Genomic DNA, 23,521 nt, shown 5'->3' with positions numbered 1-23,521 from the left:
GTGACTGGAAGTGCAAGTTGACTTTTAAGGGAATCAGGACATCTTCCCACTTGCCCACTCCTTCCTCTTAAACCCCAACTCCACAGCAGCCAAACCCCAATCCTCCCCATGGTTATGACTCCCACTCGAAACCCCCGCCCTAGCCTTAGCCTGCTCCTCATCCAACACCGTCAGCAGCCCAAAGATCAACGGACACCCGGTATCCAGCTGTACGCGCATCAAGCCGTGCGAGACCGACTCGGCAATGTATTCGAAATGCATGGTTTCGCCCTTGATGAGCACGCCGATGGCGATTATAGCATCGAAGGGCCCCGACAAGGCTGCGCCTGGTTTACCGGGTGCGTCGAGAGTGGTTAGGTCAGTGGTGCTGGACCCAAGGAGGTCGCCGGCGCCGAGGGAGGAGGAGGTTGTAGATTGGATTTGCGAGGCTGAGAAAAGTCTAAGGGCCAGTTGTTAGCTTTCTTGGTGAATATGGGTTTATGAGGGTTGATCTGATGGAGGGGCAATGGGGAGGTGGGGTGAGCGTACTTCGAGCACGCTATGGGGAGTTCCCAGGAGCCGGGGACGGATTGAACGATGATGTTGGATTCTTTGACGCCGGATGCGAGGAGCTTTGCTTTGGTGCCGGCGAGGAGGGGTTCGATTATTGCTGTGGTGGGGTAGAAAGGTCAGTATGGTTCCTCGGGATATGAGTGGCATTTCGGAATATAAGTCGGCCAATTTCTAGTGTATGTTTGGGCACTGGACTGTCACCGGACTAACAGCAGTGACAAGTAACGATTGCCCTTCATAATTCTCCATATTCGAGGCTTTTGGAGTTGGCTATGGGAGCTTGGAGCTCAATGCTCTCTCCTCTTGGAATAAATACCCCGCTACGCCCTTGGGGGATTGGATTGAATATCCCCATGTCAAGAAAGGGAGAATACATACTCGTATTCCAACGGGCATGGACAATTCCAATGCGCAAAGCGCTGCCATCGTACTGTTGTGGTTCTCCGGGACCTTTGAGTGACGCCATTGTTGATGTGAGTTGAGGTGCGATTGGAGTTGGTCTGTTCCGTTTGCCTAGGAACCCACTGTACTTCCAGGTACTATAATCGACTAGGTAACTTCGAGGCACGTGATACGACTGGAGTATTATTTATTGTATTAATTCCACTTTCACAACATCAACATCTCAGAATCTAGCTCTTTCCTTTATAGCGATCCGCTTTTAACGCAGCCGTAAATCAACTTACGTTCAGCAAATTGTAACAATACAACATTCTGACCACTAAAGGTCCTCTGTTCTACGCCGCTCTAGGCGTCGCGTCGACCTGAGCAATGTCAACAGACTCAACACTAACCACCTTTCACCTCTTCCCCACCCTCCCTATTGAGATTCGCCTCAAAATCTGGTCTTTAAACCTCTCAGTTCCTCGAGCTATTACCATATTATGCAACAAAGATTTCATTAAAGGTAGCGCGCCCGGTACGGTCCGTACCGCCAAATCTTGGACCACCGACACCCCATCCCCGCCTCTACTTGTGGTAAACCGCGAATCCCGCTATGAAGCCCTCACCGTCTACGCACCCTATTTCACAACCCTCTCCTGCCCACGCCCTATCTACCTCTCCTTCTCTCAAGATACCTTGAAATTCGCGGACGGCGTCCTCCCCTACATCCCCCGCACCTATCTTCTCGAGATCCAGAAAATAGTCCTCGACACAAAAGATTGTGCTTATTTCGGGTTCTATCATATGGAGACTCTTAAGAATATGAAGAGGTTAAGGGAGTTCGCGATATATGGGGAGAGGGGCGCGGTCGTTAGGGGGAATGATGGGAATCGGTATCTTCATTTTTTAATAACGGACTTTGAGGAGGCTATAGATGCCGATCCGGACTGGGAATATCCGACGGTTAGGATTTTTAATGGCCAGACGGGAAAAGAGGAGAGGGTTATTGAGGGTAGGGCAAAATTTCCGGAAGAGGAACCACCTGAGGAGTGACTAGATTAGGACTGTATATCCTATTAAGTACGGCAATTAGATACTCGATAGCGACATTTGGGTGTTTTAACATTAGGTAATAAAGTTATATCGTTAAATATGACTTGTTCCTCTCTTAAATTATTACGATAAGCAGTTAATGTTCGATGGTCACAAGTTTCTCTCTTAATCAATGCCCAATAGTACGTACCTTAGGTAGTTACACCTTTACTAGCAAAGTGTGTGTGTAGAGGGGCAATTTCCCTGAGATCCTACTAGTTTCCGATACTATTGTATGCCAACCACCCCGCAACATCCATTCCTTGTTTAGTGTAAATTTGCCTAGTACACGGTCTTAACTTCCGTTTTGCTAAGCTTGTTTGTACCTATTAAAGTGCATAAAGGCATGAACATATCATAGTTTGTAAAAAAACCAACACGGAGTATTTAATAAAGTTAGTTATATCCTGCTAGACTGCCGGTGGTACAAGTCTTGCGTTAAGGGTCTCAAGCGACTGTACTGTACAGTACATAAAATGGAAAACGGAGCAGAAACAGGAAGTATATATGCACACTTATTCACTGCTCACTGCTCGCAGTATTGGAATTTAGGCACAACCTTAAGCCTATGTTTAAAATGCATATATTTTCGGCGCGGAATTATAGTGATAGAAAGAATGGTTAAGAGGATTGATTATTAAACCGAGTTCAACTCCTTAAGCAAAAACTATAATTCAAAGCCAAGGAATCCTTTCCATTTTCTGTCAAAAAGAGTGTGTGACCTATAATAACATTTCCAGATATAACTCATGGTAAAAGCCTCTCCCTCCACGAACAAATTTTTCATTGCGTTCGCTGACCGGCGTTATGCGTTGGAAGTCATGATAGTAGATGCTTGCATACTGTTGCTAGAACAGATATTTCCAAACGGAGCGCAGGAGTCTGTTCCAGAAAAACAAGAGACAGTAAGCTTCTCTGATTGGACCGGGCCATTTTCATTCGGTATGCTGACTTCAATGTCACTGCTGTTGAATCCGCATGTCCCGAAATAAGCATCTGGATGGTGAATTAAATATCCCCCAACGGTTATATCTTCATCTCCTGGTAGCGAGCATCCGTTGCCGGTGGGGCCGTTTTTGTAATATGAGCATGTTCCTTCGACATTGGCGAGTATTTTGCCATCACTGTCCTTGAGAGTAATGTTGCTACTCCGAAAAGAAAACAAGTTGTTTCCCGAGCACCAGCATCCCTTATATTCTAGAGAATGAGGCAACACCGTTGGTAGCTGACGCTTCGAGGGTGCATTTTCCTTGGCGTAATTGATAGAATAGCCAGATGAGAGCTCTAAGAGGGTTATGAGGATATACCCCTTGGAGACTATCTTAAATTGCATTGGATCTAGTATAGTAAGGGCTATTGGGAGCGGACAGTTAGTTGAGGTTATTATGGTTTTATATATTAAGAACATGTATTGGAACTTACTTATATTAGACTGAAGATCTCAATATGTATCAATTAAAATCATGATCTCAAAAGAATAAAGATCAAGCTGTTTAAGTAGAAAGGTTACCGCTATTAAGGCTAAACGATTTTATATAGGCGTTTCTCATTAACCGGGCTAAAACTACTCTCCGCTCTATTATTATGAGAACTTTGCCGAAGTAAAGACCAATTATAAGCTAGCCAGCGAGCGTACAGATGACTTATTTATCCCGCCTAAAAGCCTCGGCTTTAATCAATACGTAAATCGAGACAAAGAAAATGAAAGGCGACGCGGAGGCAGAATTAAATAAAAAACAATCTAATGACCCGACTAACGCAAACAAACCCCTTCTTTAGAAAATAGAGGTCGAAGTCTGAAACACCCGCGATGTTTCGTTTGGTGTTGATTGAGATATAGCCAGATTTGGTCGACCTAGATAAACCGACCGTAGGTGATAACGAAGACATTTGAAGGCGGCAGCCAAGCTTGTAGTAATCTTATGGCATTTCTTCGCAAGCTATAGTATCTAGAGAACTACTCCGTATTACGTCTCCAGGCATGACAACGCTTCAAAATGTCTAGGATCCGTCATGCTCAGATCAGACTGGGTTCCGCTGAGCGGGTCCGAGAGCTAGGACCCAGTTTATTTCGAGATGGTCTGGGTCAGGGATGACTTTATATCGATATACATAAGTCCATCACGATAGTCCGATCGCATCAGTAGATTGTAGTCAGTTACGACCTCAGCCCAACATGATCCGGACACCGCGAATTCCTTGTTGTCCCGACTCCAGACTAGATGCCCCGCAAGTAGCCCTATGGTGTGTGTCATGACGTACCTTAGGTTAGTAATACTCCTGCAGTATACGGAGTACACTGTAGGTGATCATATTCTATGACGATCATCATTTAATCGTCTCGAAAACCCCCTTTCTGATCGCAAGGTATGCAACTTAATCCAATACCAGCCCGATGTTTACTCGCTCCTCTTGGAATAAACACATTTAAGCGAGTGACAGTTGGTACCTGAAGCTAAAAGAGGGGCAGTCGGGGTTGGTGTTTTGAGAGTGTGACAGATGACAGATCATTTTGCATTGCGCAACACACCTTTATCGAGTGGATTGAATTGAATTAAATAGTCCTTCCAATGCATGCCCCGAGAAGGAATTCCGCTCGAATTGACAGATCGGAGGCCTACCGCAACTGCAATGAAGCATTTATCATCGTCAACATTCCTGGGGCCTTGGGTTCGTTTGGAGGGGATCGCAACATCGCAGCTTCCACCAGGTGCCAAGGGAAATGAACCTTCGAATCAAACTTCTGCGAGTCCAGAATTCTTTCATGACCCCGGGTCTGCTCCAGCTCCCGACATCAAGTCATTTATCACCAGCGTCCTTTCCGAGTCGATACCATTCATCGATGGTGTCGCGCCGAAATCTGGTGGCCCGACAACTTGGAAGGTTAACGGGTCGCCAAAGAAATATAGTTCATCTACAGCGCCGGTTCATTTGTATGAGTGCACGGTGCTTGGGAAAGAGCTAGACAAACTAGAGGGGATGAGCCAATACAGCGCCGATAGGAAAGATGAGACGTGGTTCTGTAGACGGAGCGTTCATAAAGACGCCGCGGAGGAGGGCACAGCAAATTTCGACGAATTCAAGCATAATTTTAAGGAACACCATGCGGAATCAGAAGTGGCCTTTACACCAACTGTCATTGATCGTCGGGATGCTATGAGATGGGATACAAGTGGCATTGAGGTTGAGGTACGGGGTGGGCTGTGGAACAACATCACTGTGGTGGTGGAGGAGATGAAGCACAAGATCGATCCCAAACCCCTCAAAAATCGCACATTCCCTGTTATCCAAATCGCCGCTGCATTGGAAGGAACTCGGGAATTCATTTTCGTCTCGATACCTGTCCATAATTTTGACAAGTCACCGTACGCAGAATTCGCGCTGGACAAGGCCTTGGTTGTGGCGGCATATGTATCGATAGAACGGATACGGGTACTTCCCACCAATGGCGATATCGAGTGGGTCATGGCTACAGCAGCCAACGCAAAAGGAGTCCTCCCGCAGTGGATGCAAAACCTAGCCGTACCCGGTGCAATCGGCAAAGATGTTGAGCTCTTCATGTCGTGGATCCCAAGTCAGAGACACACAAACCCCGTACCAGCCCCGATATCCAAATCCGGCCCGCAAAAGACACTTCCTAGAGCGCCGGCATCCTCTAATGATAATAATGATACTAATACGACACATCCTCCCATTTCAAAGGCTGGCACTAAGCCGTCGGCGATGGGGATCGACTCGTCAAATAAGGAATTGCCGGCCGCACCAGCGCAGTGATATTGAGCGCGGCATGTACGATTACGCTTTCCAAAAATGTTAGCATACAGTATCATGTACTATAATAAAACCAAAACATTGGAATCCTACCAAAAGTCATAGATATCATCCACTTTTCGCCCTCTCTTCCCAAAGATTGTGGATTGCCATCTGAGTACCTTCCTTGATAAGCTGATGCTCCTCCTGGTGCATTCGATTCTTTAATTCGTCTAGTGTTTCCGGCGTCTTGCATTTTACCTGCCTGACCACTATGGGCGTTCCCCTATCGACTTCACTGATGACATAATGCACCATGATACCCGTAGTATCGTGTTCCAGTTTCCCCTTGTGATAATCATCGTAAGCCCTCTCTATAGCTCTCGTGCCGTCATATTTCCCCGGCAACGCCTAGTATAAAAGTTAGTAATAAGAAGTTAGTAGAAAAGAATAAAAGAGGTTATAGAGTTATAGTAATTTATTTACTGGATGTAAATTAATGATTGGGACCTTGGCCTGTTCCAATGGCTCCAGAAACCCGGGAGAAAGGATATGCATGAATCCCGCGCATACAACAAGGTCGGGCGAGTCTTTCAAAATCAAGCTTGCTAGGTCCGCGTCGTACCTCTCCCGAGCTTCCTTTATCACGTTTGGATCCTTCTCCCCTGGCTTGTGGTATTTCCCAGCCACAAGATTATGGTATGTAGTTGGAATGGACGCTGCCTTGGCCCGGTTGAGTCCATTGGCTCCCGCCTTGTTGGAGATTACTCGTACAATCCGGAGGTAGGGCATCAGAGAGCTTGATGCATCGATGAGGGCTTGTAGGTTGGAGCCTTCGCCTGAAATCAGGACAGTGACCTTCGTTGGGGGTGGATCGTGAGCCATGGTGGTCAATTGGGTGGTATGGTATGGTATGGCACTTGTGTGCTCGCGAGGTTGTGATCTGTTATTTGAACAAGAGGAGGTTGTTCTACTTGGAAACTCAAAATTTCCCAATGGTTTCGAGGTGCAGGCGGGCGGGCTCGGTGGGGTCGAGAGAGAATGTGTGTGGTCCGTGCGCAGCATTAATGTATGATAGTTGACCTCCAAACCTCAAAGCCAAGGACTAAGCCAAGGACTTCAACCAGGAGCATCGCCAACAGCTCCCTCAAACCCAACATCAGAATCGTGCAACATGACTGTCAACGCCATTGTCACCGATCCTTCCTTAAAACTAGCACTAGAAACTTCCAAGCAGGCCTGCGACCAAGCAACCGCGCTCCTGGATCTGGTTTCCGGCCACTCATCCTCCTCACCACCATCTCAGGATTTTCAACTCCAGATCTCCCGACAGCAGAAGCTACTCATCGCATACCTAGCACAACTACGCGGTTTCCATCGCGATGCGCAGTTTGGCGCAAGAGAAACGAAGACTTTGACCGCCGAGGCGCGTCAAGAAGTCGACAGGCTACATCTCCAACTTCAAAACTTGTATTATGAGCAACGGCATCTGCAGGGAGAGATCGCTGGCTGCGAGTCTTATGAGTATGTCGTTTCTACGTCTATATCCCACACATAAGCTAATTTGCTTTGCAGTCACAAATATAGAACTCTAGATTTAGTACCCGTGGAACAATTCGTGGCCGAACACCAAGAGTATGCAGATGCTGACGAAACGGCTTTGACGATTGCCCGCATCGATAACGAGCATGCCGAACGGTTGGCGCTCGAAGAACAGAGGCAAGGGCTGCTGAAGAAGAAACAAGGGCTCATTGCGGATAATAAGAAGAGAAAAGATGACTTGGCAAATCTGGATAAGGACCTAGAGAAGTTTATTGATGTGCGCTACGGCTGCTTCCTACAGGACTGAACCTGGACTAACTTATGATATTAGGCTGCGAAACCGATCCAGAAGACGTTCGAGAAGGTAGTTTGAAAGAGTATTCAAGGTATCGCGAACAGACACCAAAGTCACTCCGCCGAACCAAGTGCTTTATCCGCTTCGTTCAATACTCATCAAACATACGTTACCATGCTACATAAAAGCATGTGTGTATCTGTGGCTACAGTCCCACCGAGCCGCCCGGCCTAGAGAAACGGAATGATAAATATTTCGATCGTTACCTCCAAGACGTTTGCGTCTCTATCGACGTGGGGAGGATGACTACAATGTCAACAGTGGATTGAGGCGAGGGCTCTCCAATGGGATGGCTTACAATTAGATTTCTTCTGCCAGATCCGCAGGATGTATAAACATAAATCAAATCTTCATGCATCAGTGTATGGCATTCCACGCCTCGATGCAGCCAAGATCCGCATTTGGGTGAGCGTCGCCTATTCGAGGAGTTCCTCGCTCTATTATGCAATCTCTTGTCTCTCTTTGATAGGGCTTAGTGATGTGGCGGATGTACGCGCGGTGAAGGAATTCCAGAAGGCTCTTAGAATGTCAAAGCGGCCCCTAGCAATCCTTCTTCAATCATTATGAGGGTGTACTGCTGCGGTTTCCACACTTGTTTTGACTCTTATCACACATACCTAGTATATTTTGGCAGATTGTAACAGGCACTGGATAACAAGTATTATATTGCTTCCTCCCTGCCATACATATGGTGTTTTTTGGCTGTTATGTTTATATTTGTGGTGCCAAATTCCAGACCTTTTGTACTGCGAACCCCTGAGCGAATTGGGGGAAGCTCAAAGACCCTGCCGAACGCCTACCAAGTCGCATCCATTCCCACTATCGAATAGAGAGGCCGTGAGGGCCGTGATAAGAGGGCCGTGATAAGAGGACCGGGACTGTTGTTGTTGTACAAAAGTCCTCCGCCTGAAAACCAACCCAATCACATTTGCATCATCCCGTCAGCAAGGCTGCTTTGCCTCCAATAGTATCCCAGCAAATGTCTCAGGGATTGAGCCCCAGCCAAATTTGTGGCTTTCAGTACAGCGCACGCTTGGTCCGGTTGCTAATTCCTTGATATATCAAGTTCCTCAATGGCTGACTTTGGGTTGGAACGCCATGTCTCGAAAACCAACATACGTCCAACTGCAGCCACTCGGCAGACGGTCTTGCAATATCCGACCCAGCCCCAGTGGGCGCAGGGCAGAGACAGTGATGTGATGGCTCTGCCACCTACCCTCGTGGTTCGGACGAGCTGAATGAGGAATTTACCTCCATAATTATCGTTACCGTGTTATGGAGAGTTAACCTTCCGTTGATTTTCAAAAGGGTTTGCCTTCGTTTGCCATACATCTTGATTATCATAATGCTATTACTTGGGCTGGGTTTGGTTTCATTTGTCTGTCTCCAGCTTGGACTTGCTCAGAGCTTGCAGCCGTCGCCAACTTCGTCGTCAACTTCTAGCTCCGCTGCCCCAACGCACACACTGTCCGTCGGTGCAGTATGGCCCCCGTGAGTCAACGAAGTACAAGTATTATATACTAACTCATCTCTAGGAAGGCCATGTCTTCACTCCAAGTTCGGTGACGGCAAATGTTGGCGACTTTGTTGGTGGGTTATCGCGGCCTTGACACAGTTCGGGCTACAAAAGGATGCTAATTCGTTTGCAGAGTTCCTGTTCTATCCCCTAAACCATTCAGTCGCCAGGGCCGAGTTTAAGAAGCCATGCATACCATATGAGGTTTCTGGGGTAGGGAAGCAAGGCTTCTGGAGCGGTTTCCATCCCCTCAATGTGGTGGCATCCAATGTAAGCAATCTTGTCGATGCTTTTTCTTACAAACGAGCTAATGGATCAAGCCCCCAGCATTTTTGATCAAGATCAACGATACGCAGCCGATATTCTTTTACTGCTCGGCTCCTGGCGCATGTATAGATGGGATGATCGGGGCAATCAATCCGGTTTGTTATATAGTTCCGCCCTTCTACACGTCGCTCACCAAAGATTAGAACTCGACGCAAACGCTCGACATCCAGGAGGACTTTGCCCGCAACTCAACCCTAGCTTTCAGTCCCGGCGAGAACTTTCCTGCGGAAGTTGCACCATCATCGACACAGACTTCAAGTGTTACTTCGTCAGCCTCAGGATCTCCAACATCGACGAGCACACCTACTGCCGCAGCGGCAGCCTCGGAATCCAAACCCCCTCTATCAGGCGGCGCGATCGCAGGTATTACCATTGGAGGAGCTGCCGTTGCTCTTATGGCCGGTGCATTGTTTTACATGTGTGGTCGCCAACAAATCTTGAAGGAAATGATTCCACCCCAGCGCGAACAGTCCCATCCCGCTTCCCCATTTATAAACCATGCTTCAATGGCTTCAGCGTCAGCCTACCCCAATAAAATGTTTGACGGTTTGGATGTACACCGGTTTTCTGGGCAGCCGAGTTCGCCAGGATATTGCGATCACTCGCGGGCAGAGACGGAACGCTCGAGAAGTCCAGCGATAGACGAGGGGACGAATCTGGATCCAGCGTTAGGTGGTTCGAGCTCCGCTCTTGGAAATGGTCCCACGATCAGAAGGTCTATGCCGGCCCGAGCAAGTGACGCCCCTCAAATTCCCTTGACGCTGGTGGATACCTCCATTTTCCAAGCTCGGACAGGAGAAGCTCCTGGGGGTCCTATGTAGGTTTTTTGCCTATACAATTACTTGATATTGTCGCTAACTCTGAGTCTTCTAGGCCGCAACGCCTCAATTCACATCGCGGAGCACATGAGCTTCCTGTTGAGAGCGAAGTTACTTCGCCTCAATGGTTTAGCGGAGTGGGGCCTCGTCCCAGCTGATAATGCTAATGGTGGCATATAAGCTTTTGTGGGATTTCTTTGAGTTATAGAATATCTGCATTTATGTTGTTATATATCCTTGCAGCTTGGGGCACATGACATTACGGCGTTTAGGTACACACCATATTATAACAGGGCAGTCCTGGGAGGGCGAAGAAGGATGGGATGGACTCAATTGCTTTTCCCTTCTAGTTATTTATTATTTAGGGATCATAGTCGATAATCTTCTGTTCGGAGGGGTGGCTCTCAAAGTCAAAATAAACTGTTAGAACACTCGCCGCCTGTGCTCTTTTGAATACTTGTTCTCCTGTCTTCGTTGGGTCGTTGGTGCCATATTTGGATTTTATCAGCTTTTCTCGGGGGTCTATTGCATTTCTAGCCTGCAGACTACCGATATGGCGCCCTACGTGTCAAGTAGTGACATCGTTGTGCACAGTAAAAGTGAATGATAGCCCACTTTTCCTGCCCCACAAATATCGCTAAACCCAGTAGCCAAAAAAGAAAACGTCCAACGGTACAAAACAAATTTAATAAAATAACCAGGCAAGAGGCAAAAAGGCAAAAGAGCTAGGTTGTCGTTATATGGCTTTTTGTTATTCAGATATATATACCTGCCTCGTCAGAGGAGGCGGTGAAGTTGTGCCGCGCGGGGATGAGCCGGGTCGATTGAAGTGAGGGAGGGAGGGAGGCTCTGGTGAGAACCAGGCGTTTGATGATTGTTACTTGGGAATGGAATGGTGAGGGGGACGCTGGATGTAGTGAGAAGGTTTTATAGGGAGGGGGAGCTGTTTGATGTGTTCTGCTAATGTCTATTCAAGAGAAGTATATCCTCACTGTGCCTAGCACTTCTTGCCAGCCAAGGCTGTATGACAGCTTCGCCTACATCGAAGCATAACTTGGACGAGACGACCATCAGCGACAGACGGAGTACGATTATGAAGAGACTTATCACCAGCAATCAAGGACCGAAAATATAAACTCAAAAGGCCAGGACAATAAATCCGAAGATTTCACTATCGATTAATATCACTATGAACTAAATATCAACTCCTGCTAAAGCTACGTCCAAGTACTATAGACCTTTGATGATAGCCGAACAAGAGGCCTATACCAAAATGCACGACCCATCTGCCTAGTGAGTGTAAACTGCGCAAACCCTTGCTATGCTAAGAGCTCGGGCATCTCGTTCGGGAAAGTGTAAAGAGCGAAGAAGGTCAAGGAATAGCACTCAGCAAGGAAACTCCGTTTTGCCGAGGCACTTTAGCTCAATGTGGTGGCTTCCTCGTCTCTCAGAGTTCGAAATCACCTACATATCTCTTGCTAGAATGCACCAACGAGAACACGCGGAAAGCTGGAGAGGCCGGACCACATCTTGAGCGGACACTGGGCCAAGATACGTTTCAGTTCCCTCATGCGCTATTCTTGATGGACTTCTCAAGCTAGCGGCAGATAACTGGCGTGGTGGTGTAGAGATAGACTTCAGCTCCCCAGTCCCTGACTAGCCATCGTTTTCACACTGCGACGACCTCTTCAAGAATGACAATCAGGATGCCTGCAGGCTCTTCACCCAGTTACTTCCAGGTATCACTGATCCAATTTTGAGTCAAAGAGTCAAGGACTGGGTCACCAACTCAAAATCACTCGCAGATCATCCATCAATCAAGGTAGCCAGGAGGAACTTTTTGAGGGGCAGTAATGATAGTCGACATGCATTCCACTGTGACTTTCTCTTCCTTTTTATTCTTGTCATTCACACGGGTGGAGAGTGCTCTGAATGCTTTTGAGAGGTCCGGACTGATCTGGAACAAGTCCAAAATCATCAAAAACTGGAAAGACTGCTAATGCTGGATCGTCATCAAAAGCTGGGAAATCGTCATCTTCATCTAAAACATCGAGAAGAAAGAACGGCGGAACTGCCTGCCAATAATCGAACCCACAGCAACAGCAACAATATCAATATCGCAATTGACAACACTCCTTGGAATGACAGAAATCTTTCAAATGACACTGTATAGCATCTCGAAACAAGACTCAATCAACTTTCAGTCTCGCCCACTAATCTTGGACATATGGAGGCCTAGGCATTAGATAGAGCCTAGAATTTTGCACTCATCATAAATAGCCAGTGCATTGGTATCATCATGGCCATACAACTCTCGAGCTGAGTGCCAGCGGGCCATATCGTCGAGGATATAGCACTTGGTAAGCTGCTTTGAGTTCAGCTAGCTCAATGATGATAACTGAATTTCGCAAAATAACCTATTAAATACCACAGCATAATGCTTGCCCTTGGCGGGAACCTAACTATAGGCAACTGTATATTTTCACCATCACCTCCCCTTGTAGGCGCCTACCTAGACTTCTCGGGAATCGCTCCCTTGCGAACTAAACCTTCCTAAACCTGCCTCCCAGTCCGTGTCTTATTCCAAGACGGGACCTTCAGCAAGGCCCAACGGTGTCCTATCAAGAAAGGACGGAGACGTAATGGTGCTTTGCCGGAGAGGCTGTCATGCACTACCATGACTTGACAAATCTCAGCATCAGTAAAACTGGCCGACCACCACTCCACCACGGCATGTAGCTACCATCTACCGAAAAGCTTCAGGTATGATAAAATGACAGCCTCCAAGCGCAGTGTCGCTGCTGCTGCTGCTGCAGGCAGCATACCCATTCACACAACCTCTCACGTTTCATCTCACGCCCTATTTCTCCTCCTCACTTGAGGCCACAGGCACCACTCCCAGCACCACTAGCAGCAATAGACATCACAATCCAGGGAGATCCACAGGACGAACGAACGGCAAATGCCGCCATACCCTCCGCGAGCCTTGCCCGCGTGGTCAGAATCGGAGAACAGACCTCCCAGTCGTACATATAGGCAGAAAACGATCTTGGAGCGACGTGACTCTCAAGGCACGGGCACACGGGCACGAATCAAATCACCGAAACCCTCACAATATCCGTGGAGCGTACCATCCATCGATACTCCGTAAAAGTCTGCTCTCATCCAAAATTGCAGCCTGCCTGTTACCCCATCACCGCATCGACTCCTCCACGGTGGGCAACGGGGAATTCATAAGATAGACTCATATTCCTTCTCTTTGCGGCGGGCTACCTATATCTGCCTACCTAACCTACATTTTCAGCCCCTGTGGAAAAATATCGCGGAAAGGGTATTGTATCCAGTTAAGAAACCCACTACACGCTCGATCAATCAAAACAGATGACCCATCGCATACGGTCCCAAAGTAAATCCTTCGTTCATCTAAACACTTGTGACAAAAAACACCCTCATCCGGCATATTCTGCCTGTGGGGTGGCTAATGCTGGAAAATCGCAAGATATCACAAGGAGTCGAAGCGCTGCATACTTCTGGCTGCATACCACAAACCCTTTTAATAAATTGGATGGGGTCCGCGAACGCGTCCAGCTGAGTTCCCCCACAGTATTCCCAAATCCGGCCATCGTAGTTGGAACGACATAAATATTTTCTGTCGGCTCGAGGCCACAAATTGCCATAACCTCGACATAACACGGAACATTATTTTGATGCCAATATCGAGCGTATCCCTTGGTCTGGCAGACTTGCACACAGCGCCAGAGGGGTCGATACACGCTCTTACTGGCCGATTCGACTATTTCCAGGCGACTTTGTATCGGAATAACAACGGAGAGTCGCTTAAACTCGTCTAACGTTCCATTCGGACCTTGCTATATAGCCCCTGCTAGCGCTGTGTGCAAGCCTGCTAGACCGAACCAAACCAAAAAAAAGAAGAATTGTTAAAAAATTATCAGGCCCAGTGCAGGGATTGAACCTGCGACCACATACAATTTGATGTTTAACACCCAAAGCATGTATTCTACCACTGAACTAACTGGGCATTTTTTTTAAAGTACAAAACGTATTTTCAATATATAATGCTCACAAGACTGCTGCGCAGTTTACGTACCTAGGTACTCAATGAGAGTACGTTCATCCCATGTCCACATCCTCTGCCGGCTTTCGCCTTTTAGCCGTTCTACGCTCGGGGCCTCAGACTCAGAATCCGAGGCGGCAGATCTCGTAGGTTTACGGCGTTTGCCTCGTGACTCCCCACCATTTCGAACCGCAGATGGCAACTCTCTATCTTCCTTCAACGTAAGTTTAAGGCTAAAAAAGTATTAGTATAAAATAGGATAGGAAGTAGAACTGAATATTTTACAATTTTCCACTTCCCCTAGCACCTTTCAAATAGTTGAACTGGATAGTTAATGTAGCCAGGGGTTTATCGGGGATATCGCTATTCGGGTCTCGGACAAGCTGGAGATCAAGACACTATTATTCTGTTAGCTATAAATTAAGTACTATTACACAAGAGCTAGCCGAGCCCTATAGTCTATAGCTTCATTGGTTCCACGATAAGCTTCTGACACAGTAATTGCACCTGGACGGGCACATGTGTATACCAAAACCTTTATAACCCAATCTAATCCAACACGGTATCGCTCATTTTTAAAAGGATGCCTATCACTTATCCATAAATAATGTAGTAATATTTTGAGGTCGCTATGTGTAGCAAACGGCTTCCTTCGTATATGTTCTTGTAGCCCGAGTTTTTTTGCCACTTCGTTTTTGCAATACTGTACTTATTAGTCGGGTGTAATAAAACAAAGTGTAATAAAATAAGGGCATCTACTTACTGCTCTTACTCTGTCAGTTAAATCTCGATCTATGACCTGCCCTGTTCGGACAATACACTCCTGCCTCAACGGCCATACATAATGGGCTAGCGTCGTCGGAGATATCTCCCTACTTTGCGTAGCATACCACATAACGAAGGCTTTTAACGGATCCTCAGTAACTTCTGGATGCTTAAAGATATCCTTGTGCGGGTATCTGGTTTTGAACCTTTCTAGAGGTTAGTACCACTATAGATCGGGGCTCGGTTGGATATAGCAGCATACTTTAAAAACTTGTTCCAAATGAGGTCTCGTACATATTGGGTGGGCCGCATGACTGCTTGCAGTGGAGATGTTGGGGGAAAAGAACTATCGAAATCGAAAGAATCTTCTGAATCTGACATGTTTACAATATAGTTTTGGGCTTGATAGTAGCGACGTAGAATGCTTGGGTAAGGTTTTGAGCTGGGTAGTAGCAAATAAGACTTGGGCAAAGATGACCGAATATAAATTCAGCTGTGCCTACGCCTTGTGTTGGGGGGATGATTATCCGCTATGTTCTACGATCTCAGTCACATGCATGGTTATATATAGGACCCAGGAACGGGGTAAATATCCCCGGATTTAATCCTGGCTGCGCATTCGCCCTCAGCTCTATCAGGGAGCAGGTGTTCCAAGTTCCTACTCCGTAGACCAGCGCGAGGAACAGACATCGTGTGGTATATACAAGATACGGGGACCTAGTTCAACAAACAGACAAATATATTCTTGCATTCCGTTCACAGTAATCGTCCTGACAATTGGCCTGATCCTGGATTAGGCCCATCCTTTAGGCGTGATAGTTTAGAAACTAGAATTAAAAAAATTTATATATTGAACGGGCCTAATCCGGGATCGAACCAGAGACCTCTTACAATTTTGAATAATTAAGCCCAAAGCAAGAATTCCTAGAATTGGTTTGTTAGGAATCGCGGGTGGTGGGGTACTGCGAATGGATGGACCTGAAACTTCGCAGGCTTGCAGAACTTTTCCAGCACCAATAATAATATGTATGTACTCTGCACCCGCACAGTGCGCTTTTTCAGCACACAGTTTTCTGCAGCCAGCTAGCAACAAATAACAAGCAGCAAATACAGCATTGATGAGAGCGGACCGTCATATAATAATGAATAATAATGATGCTGAGCATGGTACGCGCATTAGTCCCATTTCCGTCCCTTCCTCCCCCCAGCGGACACGGTAGCCTGCCCGCCGCCGTCGACGATCGGTTGGTCTGCTTGCTTGCTCGCTCTCTACTTCTCCGCATTGTTTCGTCTGCAGGGCAAGGGGGGAAAACAATCCTGGGAGAATAGGGGTCGCCGCGGGCTTGGTTTCGGAATGAGGATGGTCAAAGGAGATTTAAGGAGATTTAAGGACGAGGAAGGAGGAGGAACGAGGGGATTCCGAGATGAGATAAATATGGAAATAGAATCGATACTGTATGGAAGGTAGGAAGGACATGCCCTGGAGTAATGCCGGATGGGATGAGCACGGCAGCCAATAGTCGTGCGAGATCTGGTTTGTGCTACATTCATGAGTAGATCCTCCATGATAATCGGCAGTCAGTACCTCGTAAAGGCAGTAATCATCATCATCATCATCTTCATCATCATCACCGTCGAGAGAGAGCAGAGCGTGGCAACCATATTGAATGAAGCCCTCGCTCTCCAAGTTGATTATTATTAATACTTCGCTCGTATGGACCAACCAGTGACCGCTACTCACAGCGCTTTCATACATAAACACTGTACGGACAAGCTCCGGCACTGGGCATCATCCCCATCCCCATCCATATCCGCCCACAGCCAATAAAGCAGGGCGCAAACGCCGAGTCGCTGAAGTCGCCGACTCCTGCAAACCGCCTGTCGCCTCAGCGGTTAACTCTCCCCCCCCCCAGCGCCCAATCACCGCTTCAGACGCTCCTCCACACGGTGCGTAGCGGGCGCTTAAAAGTGCATGAGCGGGCGCTGCTTTTATCGACATCCCATCTATCCATCTATCCATCCATCCATCCATCCATCCATAATCAGTTTATTGTTTCTATGTATCACGAGCGAGATGAGCTGAGCTAAATCCGGTATGATGTGTGTGATGGATGGATGGATGGATGGATAGGATCTGCTTGCTTGCCTGCCTGCTTGCATTGATTTATTGCTTGGGGGTTTTTGTGTTGTAGTAAGTACCTTACTTAGTATTAGGTTACAGAGGCTGGGAATTGCTCAGATCCAACTTGTTGGATAGTTAAGCATATTTGGGATGACATGTGGCTTTCTGGCATTAGCAGCTTGTAGTGGACGTGCTGGTGCATGTAAGGTACGGGGATTGTTTGGGGGCAGCAGACTGACTGACTGGCCCGCAGAGTGAGGGGAGGGGAGGGGAGGTTCCGGAGGTGATGTGATGTGATGTGATGGGATGGGATGGGATGTGGTGATGTAGGGCCGATATTTGGTCCGCTGCAGGTAGGTCGCGGATTGGGCTTTTGTTTTTGTTTGTTGATTCACTCACTCACTCGCTTTCTCTTTGCGGTTGTGTGCTTGTCGATACGTCAGAATAATAGGCGCTTCGGATTTTCACGCGTGCTGGATTTCGAGCATGGGGGGAGAGGGGGGGTTACTTGCTTGACAAGCTGGCCCCCCGCCGCCGCTCTTTGCCTTATTGGTAAGTTAAGTTTATTTGATTTTCAATTCTGATTTCTGGTATCACCACCACCCCTTTGGCGCCCAAATATCCCCCCATTTCCGTAGCCCGAAGAATCCTTCCTTAACGCCAGCATAAAAACGCCTGCCTACCGCCCGCTCCAATAGCCACCTATCAGTCCTTGGGGATATCCAAATCCGTAGATGGGATAATTTGCCCCCTCTCCAATTCCTGTAGAATGGCCATGAGCCATGCATGAAATGCTGAATAAATGATATCCGCAAATGTTAAACCCGGTATTGCTATTCGCGGGGATTTCCGTTTCCTCCCGCCCCTCCCTTACTCCAACGATGCTCCAGGCAGATACGCCGAGCAAGATTTGAACGGTGAGTGTTTTCCCTCCCCAAAAAAAATCCGAACCGGGATATTCTCCCGGTTCTACTCCCTAAAATATTTTCGTGAATTAGAAGCGAAGGCGTAACTCGTAAACGTGAGGACGTCGGCGGGAGTGGCGGGGTTGTTGTTGTGGTGTGATGTGGTGGGATATATGGTATATGATATAGAAATGTGACGTGTGCGTAAAGATATGACAAAGAAGATAGCTGCGTAGAGCGATGGGATATTCTGAGAATGATGAAGCAGGATGAACGGATTTTAGGATATTATTGGGTTTTCATTCGATCTTCCTTCTCTTTCCTTTCGGCGCGGGACTCATCCTGGGTGTATATGTGACGGTCCTTGTGACAATCTCCCGGACTTGGCGAACACTCGACCGGGTTGATTTGGGCGACTTCACATCGAAGTATCTCCCCTTACTCCTCAAATCCCAATCATAAGGCGAGCGAGCACTTCGTGCACTAAAAGGAGACCGGACTGCTGAAGTTGCGCTCCGGGGTGACTCGGCGGTGGAGAACGCGGGGGAGGGCGGTATTCGCAACCGGCCTAATCGTCCGGTGGAGGGTGCTGAGGTGGGGAAGACAACGTTATTTGGCGCTGCAGAGGTAGGTGATTTATGGCTCTCACAGCTGCACGAACAGTCGCTGTGATCGCTGGAGCCGGTGGAGGGAGCTGAGGTGGGCGTGGTTCGGCCGGAGGACTTGTCTCCCGCAGCAGGACTTCCCATATTCTTCAGGAAGTCGGTGTATGCGGTGGGCGGGGTGATGGGGGTTTTGATATAGTCCTCCTGCTTTATAAAATCCGCAAAGCCGGGCAGTGGACTTCTTGCGGAAAGAGCTGAGAGCTCGGAGGGGAAGGTCGAGGTCATGGGCGTCTCGAGCTGCGCGAGCTTGGGTTTGGTTGAAGGCATATTGACTTTTTTTTTTGGGGGGCGGTCTCCTAGTTCTGAGATAACGAGTGTCCGTGAGATCAAAAGAATGACTCGGGGGATCACAAGAGCCTGCAAGCTGCGATTGACGGGGCAGTCCGTAGAGGGAAGAAGGTACTTCAAGGACGGGGTGTTGGGGAGGAGGGAAAGTATATAATGTGACTGAGGGCTTGAGGCGGGCCCTGGTCTGGTCAGTTGTTTGTTTCTTGTTTCCCGGCCCAGGTCAGCGCGTGCGAGTGGTGGATGGTGGACAAGGCAGAGTGAGACCGATATAGCAGCCAGTGCCAGGCGGGTAAGGGAGGGAGGACGGGGCGCCGCTTCTAGAGCCGGAGGGGGATCAGGGAGGGGGGAGAGCTGGGCGCTTGGGGCTGGATGATCTGGAGGCAGAGGGAGGCAGCGGAGGAGGACAGCTCACATGCAGTGCAGTGGTGCAGCGGGTGCAGAGTGCAGCAACTTTGCTGTCGAGCTGTGAAGTATGTGCTGAGGTGCTGATGTGCAGTACGGTGCGGTGCGGTGATGTGTGTGACGGACGCCCAGTAGCAGCGAGTGCTGAGGGCGCTCAAAGCGGCGTGTGTGCTACGAACGGGTGCTGGGCAGCCGTGCAGCCGTCCAGAGCAATTGGATGGTGATTCGCGCCCTCGCCAACACAGCGTCTGGGCGATGGGCGTGAAACGATTGGGCCTGGGGGGACGCCGGGCTGCTGTTTCGTGCTATACTTAGAACTGGGGAGAGTCGTCGTCGCTGGAGTGCTGGAGGCGCTGCTGGGAAGAGCGAGATGGGCGCCAAACGATCACTGCTGGAGCCGCTGATTGGGGCTTACGGAGTGCCTGGCGCTGGGCGTGCTGGGCGTGTTGGCTTCTCGAAGCCGGCGACGATGCCTATTACGGGGCGGATGAGCGCCCGGGGCGTGGCGCGTGTGCACCGAAGCTGTGGTTGCTGGAAAGCCGGCGACGTGAAACAGAGCAGTAATCAACGTGCGCGAGGGGGAGTGGTTGTCGGAGGTGTGTTGGGGAGTGTTGGACGGTTGTTGGAGGATGTTGGAATCCGAATCTTGGAGGTGGTCAGAGATGCTTTCTTCGCTTTTTTACGTTTCTTCTCCTCAGGCTGTCCTGTTCATTATGTACTCGTGCAATGGGTGCGCTTTTGCCGCCGTCTCCCATCTTGACACAAACTTGACCGCGCGCCTCTATTGCACCCGACGGAGGAGCCCTCAGTCGGCGAATCATTACCAGTCTACACACCTCCGCTGCGATCTGCCTCGGCGCTCTAGCAGAATCCCGCGCGCTTCCTGGTGTGGCTAGGGAATGGATAGAGAGCAGCCGCCCGCCACGTTCATCGGCATCGAAGACGTAGGAAAGAGGCTCAATTGACTTATCTGAGTGGCTGCGGTCTCCTCCTCGCTCTCCTCGTCCAATACAGACTGCTGCACTAGAGAAGGAGGGGGCAGCGGCCTCCTGAGGGGAGCCTCGCTGCGCGCGCCTGCGTGGGGAAAAAAGCCCCTTCGTCCTCCCTTCACTACCCAGCTACTGGATGTCCTCATCGAATGGGGATGGCTCTTAAGGGTGGCTTCCAGATAAACTTCACTGGCGCCGCTCGCAGGATCCTTCCTTCATCCATCGATGGGGCTGGTAGCAGTCCTGAGCTTAACGCTGGGTGGTCACAGAACGCGAGCGCTGCCAGAAATATCTCTGCAATGGTTCGGAGATGCTGGTAGCTGCTTGCTTGACCTGATGAGAGGCCTTTCTACAGCGTCAACGTTCCTCCTTCGCCATCCAGTCTTGACATAGACTTGCATGCTTCGGCGATTGATTGATCAGGGCCGTCTGATTGCTTCTCACGATCCGGTATCAAGTACACGCTGCTTCATGACGGTTAAGAAAACAACAAGGGAGGGGCGGTTGCGTTTGGAGCCGCCTAGGACTCTCGAGAATCGCGAGTCGGGACTCGATTGACTCATGTATCAACTTGCCGCTGGTTTGAAGGAAGCTATTCGGAGAGCAAACATCTGAGGAAGGGGAGGGGAAGGATGGGCAGGACAACCCCCTGAATTTGAGGCTATCGTCCACGGGCAAAGCATTGGCAAAGCTGGAAGGAAGCATATCTGCGCCGCAAATAACCAACGCGCGTTGAAGGGGCTCTGTCTGTGCAGGCGATAACTGCCTCAGACTGAATGGGCGCGTGGTGGGCTGGATCTGGCGAATGATTAGTTGTGCGGCTGGATAGGTACTATGTCGGCCATATTGAGGTTGAGCCCACTCGTTTCCGTACCCAAAGGCATGGGAAGATAACAGCTGTTGAAGTTTGCACGGCACTGTACCTTGAGATCAACAATACTCGAGAGTTGAATGCAGTCAGATGGGGTGGAGAATACGAGATGGGTCTTCTCCACTCCTATCGGTGGCGAGAAGCACCTCGGGTTCGACCCATCTCGTCTGTCGTCTATCGTCTGTCTCAGACCCTCATGGCATGTGGGTCGGGGAGAGCTTTTTCCGATGAAGCAATAATTCACCTCGGCAGCATTCCGCTCCTTCGCTGCCTTGGTCGGTAGGTACAGCACACGTGGATAACACGATAACACCGATACGGTGAGATAGACCAGATGATACCATCCGGAGTTGTCTTACTATTACTTGGGGGGGACTACCCCTATAGTTTTGACTTGATTCGACAGTAGAAAGGTGGATCCCGAATCCCGACAGTATGGGTTTCGTTCTATTACGGGATAAGCGCAGTACAGCGCAGTACGAAGTACAGCAGAGTACGTCGGTACAGCGAATGAAGACAGACGAGCAAGCACCAGTAAAAGCACGTAGTACTTGGTCAGAAGTACTGCGATGGGCATAGCATTCAATATTGGGATGGCTGAGGTAATGAAGACCCACTCGACACAATGCTTAAACGATGAAAAGCGGCCCAATGGAGCAGGTTAGGCGTTCGTCGACTACCCAATCCGTCCTGCCGTCCTGCTTGTGCAACGTGACGGCGGTACAAAAGAAATAAAAATAAGTTCTTTACTTACGGAGTATTAATCTGTCTGGTCCAAACGGTCACGGCCACGGTAACTGTAACGGGGTCGGATGGTTGCTTGGACTTGCTCCCAAGGTTCCCAGAGCATGTCGCTGTGTGGCACCGCAATTGTGCCGGCGCCCCCAGGGGAAAGCCTGAAGGCTGGGTGGGAGTTTGGGAGTCTCCATGGCACTTCCGTTCTGGGCTTCCAGAGATAGGCATTGGTGCGGAGGATTATCGGTACTTGAGGATGTATTATGGATGTGCAAAGTAAAGATAGGTCCGGAGGATGTATTAAGAGTCTGAAGACCCCGTTGCCTCAGGTACCCTGCAGATAGGGGACACCCGATAGTAGGGGTGCGGTTGAGCCAGAGGCGGAAAATAATGGGAGAGTAAAAATAGAAACGGGTGGGTGTCTTATTAGATGTTCATAAGAGGGGGTGCTGTGGAAGTTATGGAAGTTGTGGAAGTTGTGTGTGATTGTGATGGTGATTGGGATTAACTCTGTACTAGTAGGTGGATATTTCTCTATGTGTGCTGTTAGGTGCACGCCGCGAATGGCGCACTGGCGGATCGTCTGATTGACGGGCAACACGAACTGCAGACCAGGGCCTTCATCGGGACAGACGAAGCCCAGCACGACGACGCTACTCCGTAACCGTAAACCAGGCGACTCCAGACTCCAGACTCCCGACTCCAAACAGACGAGCGCCCTGTCCGCGGGCGGCCAATCCATTCTCGGTCTCGACGTGCAGCCCGGCTCGCACGTCGTAATACGGAGGATACTGCTCCCCTCTGGCCCAAGGCCCCAAGAGGGCGTATCTTCGGGATGTAGCCCACTGCGAAGTACCCTCAGTACTACGTAGCACGTAGGAGTACGCTCCCCTCCTGGACGGGATTCGCATTTTGCCCGTTTAACCCGCATCCCTGGTTCGGGTCTCTGCGCTGCGTTGATTGCGCATATCGGGGGTCAGTCAGTCTGTGGAGGGTTGTGATAGGACTCATTGGAGAGGAGACGAGACGAGGCAGAGTACTACTACTCTATGAAAGGATGGAGTACAACGAGACGACACTGAGCATAGATACAGTAAGTACCATAGCACTCTTCCCGCGCAAAACGCAGTAAGTGCTAGGACACAATAATACTTCGCACTACGTTCCGGAGCACTCCGGTACTAATAAAATAAAACAGACCAAACCAAAACACCAAACCCCGATTAGTGATTATTCTCCTCCCCAGTCGCTGCCCACGAGCTGCACCCAGCCCAGGGCCTAGCGGGGACCTCCACCCCTCGGGATGTCCCTGGCGTCGATACGAGCGACCTGGCCAGCCAAGAACCCTCGAGGCTTGAGCCCCTATAA

General features: G+C 49.2%; 9 protein-coding genes across 9 annotated transcripts; 4 read left to right on the top strand and 5 right to left on the bottom strand.

Moving 5' to 3' along the window:
- Positions 1–33: 33 nt before the first annotated feature.
- BP5553_07732 (6,7-dimethyl-8-ribityllumazine synthase) lies at positions 34–1,018 on the bottom strand (the record flags this gene model as incomplete). The annotated part of the gene is made up of 3 exons (XM_032016355.1): positions 34–439; positions 529–649; positions 931–1,018. 3 exons carry the CDS (start codon positions 1,016–1,018, stop codon positions 34–36), a joined length of 615 nt encoding a protein of 204 aa, XP_031867586.1.
- Positions 1,019–1,323: 305 nt separating this feature from the next.
- BP5553_07731 (Uncharacterized protein) lies at positions 1,324–1,989 on the top strand (the record flags this gene model as incomplete). Its single annotated transcript, XM_032016354.1, has 1 exon — positions 1,324–1,989. One exon carries the CDS (start codon positions 1,324–1,326, stop codon positions 1,987–1,989), a length of 666 nt encoding a protein of 221 aa, XP_031867585.1.
- Positions 1,990–4,659: 2,670 nt separating this feature from the next.
- BP5553_07730 (Uncharacterized protein) lies at positions 4,660–5,802 on the top strand (the record flags this gene model as incomplete). Its single annotated transcript, XM_032016353.1, has 1 exon — positions 4,660–5,802. The coding sequence occupies one exon, from the start codon at positions 4,660–4,662 to the stop codon at positions 5,800–5,802; it is 1,143 nt and encodes a 380-aa protein (XP_031867584.1).
- Positions 5,803–5,907: 105 nt separating this feature from the next.
- Positions 5,908–6,663, bottom strand: BP5553_07729 (uncharacterized protein; the record flags this gene model as incomplete). The annotated part of the gene is made up of 2 exons (XM_032016352.1): positions 5,908–6,189; positions 6,352–6,663. 2 exons carry the CDS (start codon positions 6,661–6,663, stop codon positions 5,908–5,910), a joined length of 594 nt encoding a protein of 197 aa, XP_031867583.1.
- A 289-nt stretch (positions 6,664–6,952) lies between these two features.
- Positions 6,953–7,693, top strand: BP5553_07728 (Uncharacterized protein; the record flags this gene model as incomplete). Its single annotated transcript, XM_032016351.1, has 3 exons — positions 6,953–7,302; positions 7,354–7,597; positions 7,652–7,693. 3 exons carry the CDS (start codon positions 6,953–6,955, stop codon positions 7,691–7,693), a joined length of 636 nt encoding a protein of 211 aa, XP_031867582.1.
- Positions 7,694–9,020: 1,327 nt separating this feature from the next.
- Positions 9,021–10,494, top strand: BP5553_07727 (uncharacterized protein; the record flags this gene model as incomplete). Its single annotated transcript, XM_032016350.1, has 6 exons — positions 9,021–9,155; positions 9,211–9,265; positions 9,325–9,461; positions 9,512–9,613; positions 9,662–10,335; positions 10,392–10,494. 6 exons carry the CDS (start codon positions 9,021–9,023, stop codon positions 10,492–10,494), a joined length of 1,206 nt encoding a protein of 401 aa, XP_031867581.1.
- Positions 10,495–14,436: 3,942 nt separating this feature from the next.
- On the bottom strand, positions 14,437–15,557 carry BP5553_07726 (uncharacterized protein; the record flags this gene model as incomplete). Its single annotated transcript, XM_032016349.1, has 4 exons — positions 14,437–14,644; positions 14,697–14,809; positions 15,175–15,382; positions 15,439–15,557. 4 exons carry the CDS (start codon positions 15,555–15,557, stop codon positions 14,437–14,439), a joined length of 648 nt encoding a protein of 215 aa, XP_031867580.1.
- A 2,945-nt stretch (positions 15,558–18,502) lies between these two features.
- On the bottom strand, positions 18,503–19,135 carry BP5553_07725 (Uncharacterized protein; the record flags this gene model as incomplete). The annotated part of the gene is made up of 1 exon (XM_032016348.1): positions 18,503–19,135. The coding sequence occupies one exon, from the start codon at positions 19,133–19,135 to the stop codon at positions 18,503–18,505; it is 633 nt and encodes a 210-aa protein (XP_031867579.1).
- A 3,671-nt stretch (positions 19,136–22,806) lies between these two features.
- Positions 22,807–23,064, bottom strand: BP5553_07724 (uncharacterized protein; the record flags this gene model as incomplete). Its single annotated transcript, XM_032016347.1, has 1 exon — positions 22,807–23,064. One exon carries the CDS (start codon positions 23,062–23,064, stop codon positions 22,807–22,809), a length of 258 nt encoding a protein of 85 aa, XP_031867578.1.
- Between the last annotated feature and the right edge of the window lie 457 nt (positions 23,065–23,521).

The sequence above is a fragment of the Venustampulla echinocandica genome (assembly GCF_003357145.1).
Source record: "Venustampulla echinocandica strain BP 5553 chromosome Unknown scaffold_6, whole genome shotgun sequence".
NCBI lineage: Eukaryota > Fungi > Ascomycota > Leotiomycetes > Helotiales > Pleuroascaceae > Venustampulla > Venustampulla echinocandica.
Note: the sequence above shows the minus strand (reverse complement) of the source record. Positions and strands in the feature narration are given on the sequence as shown.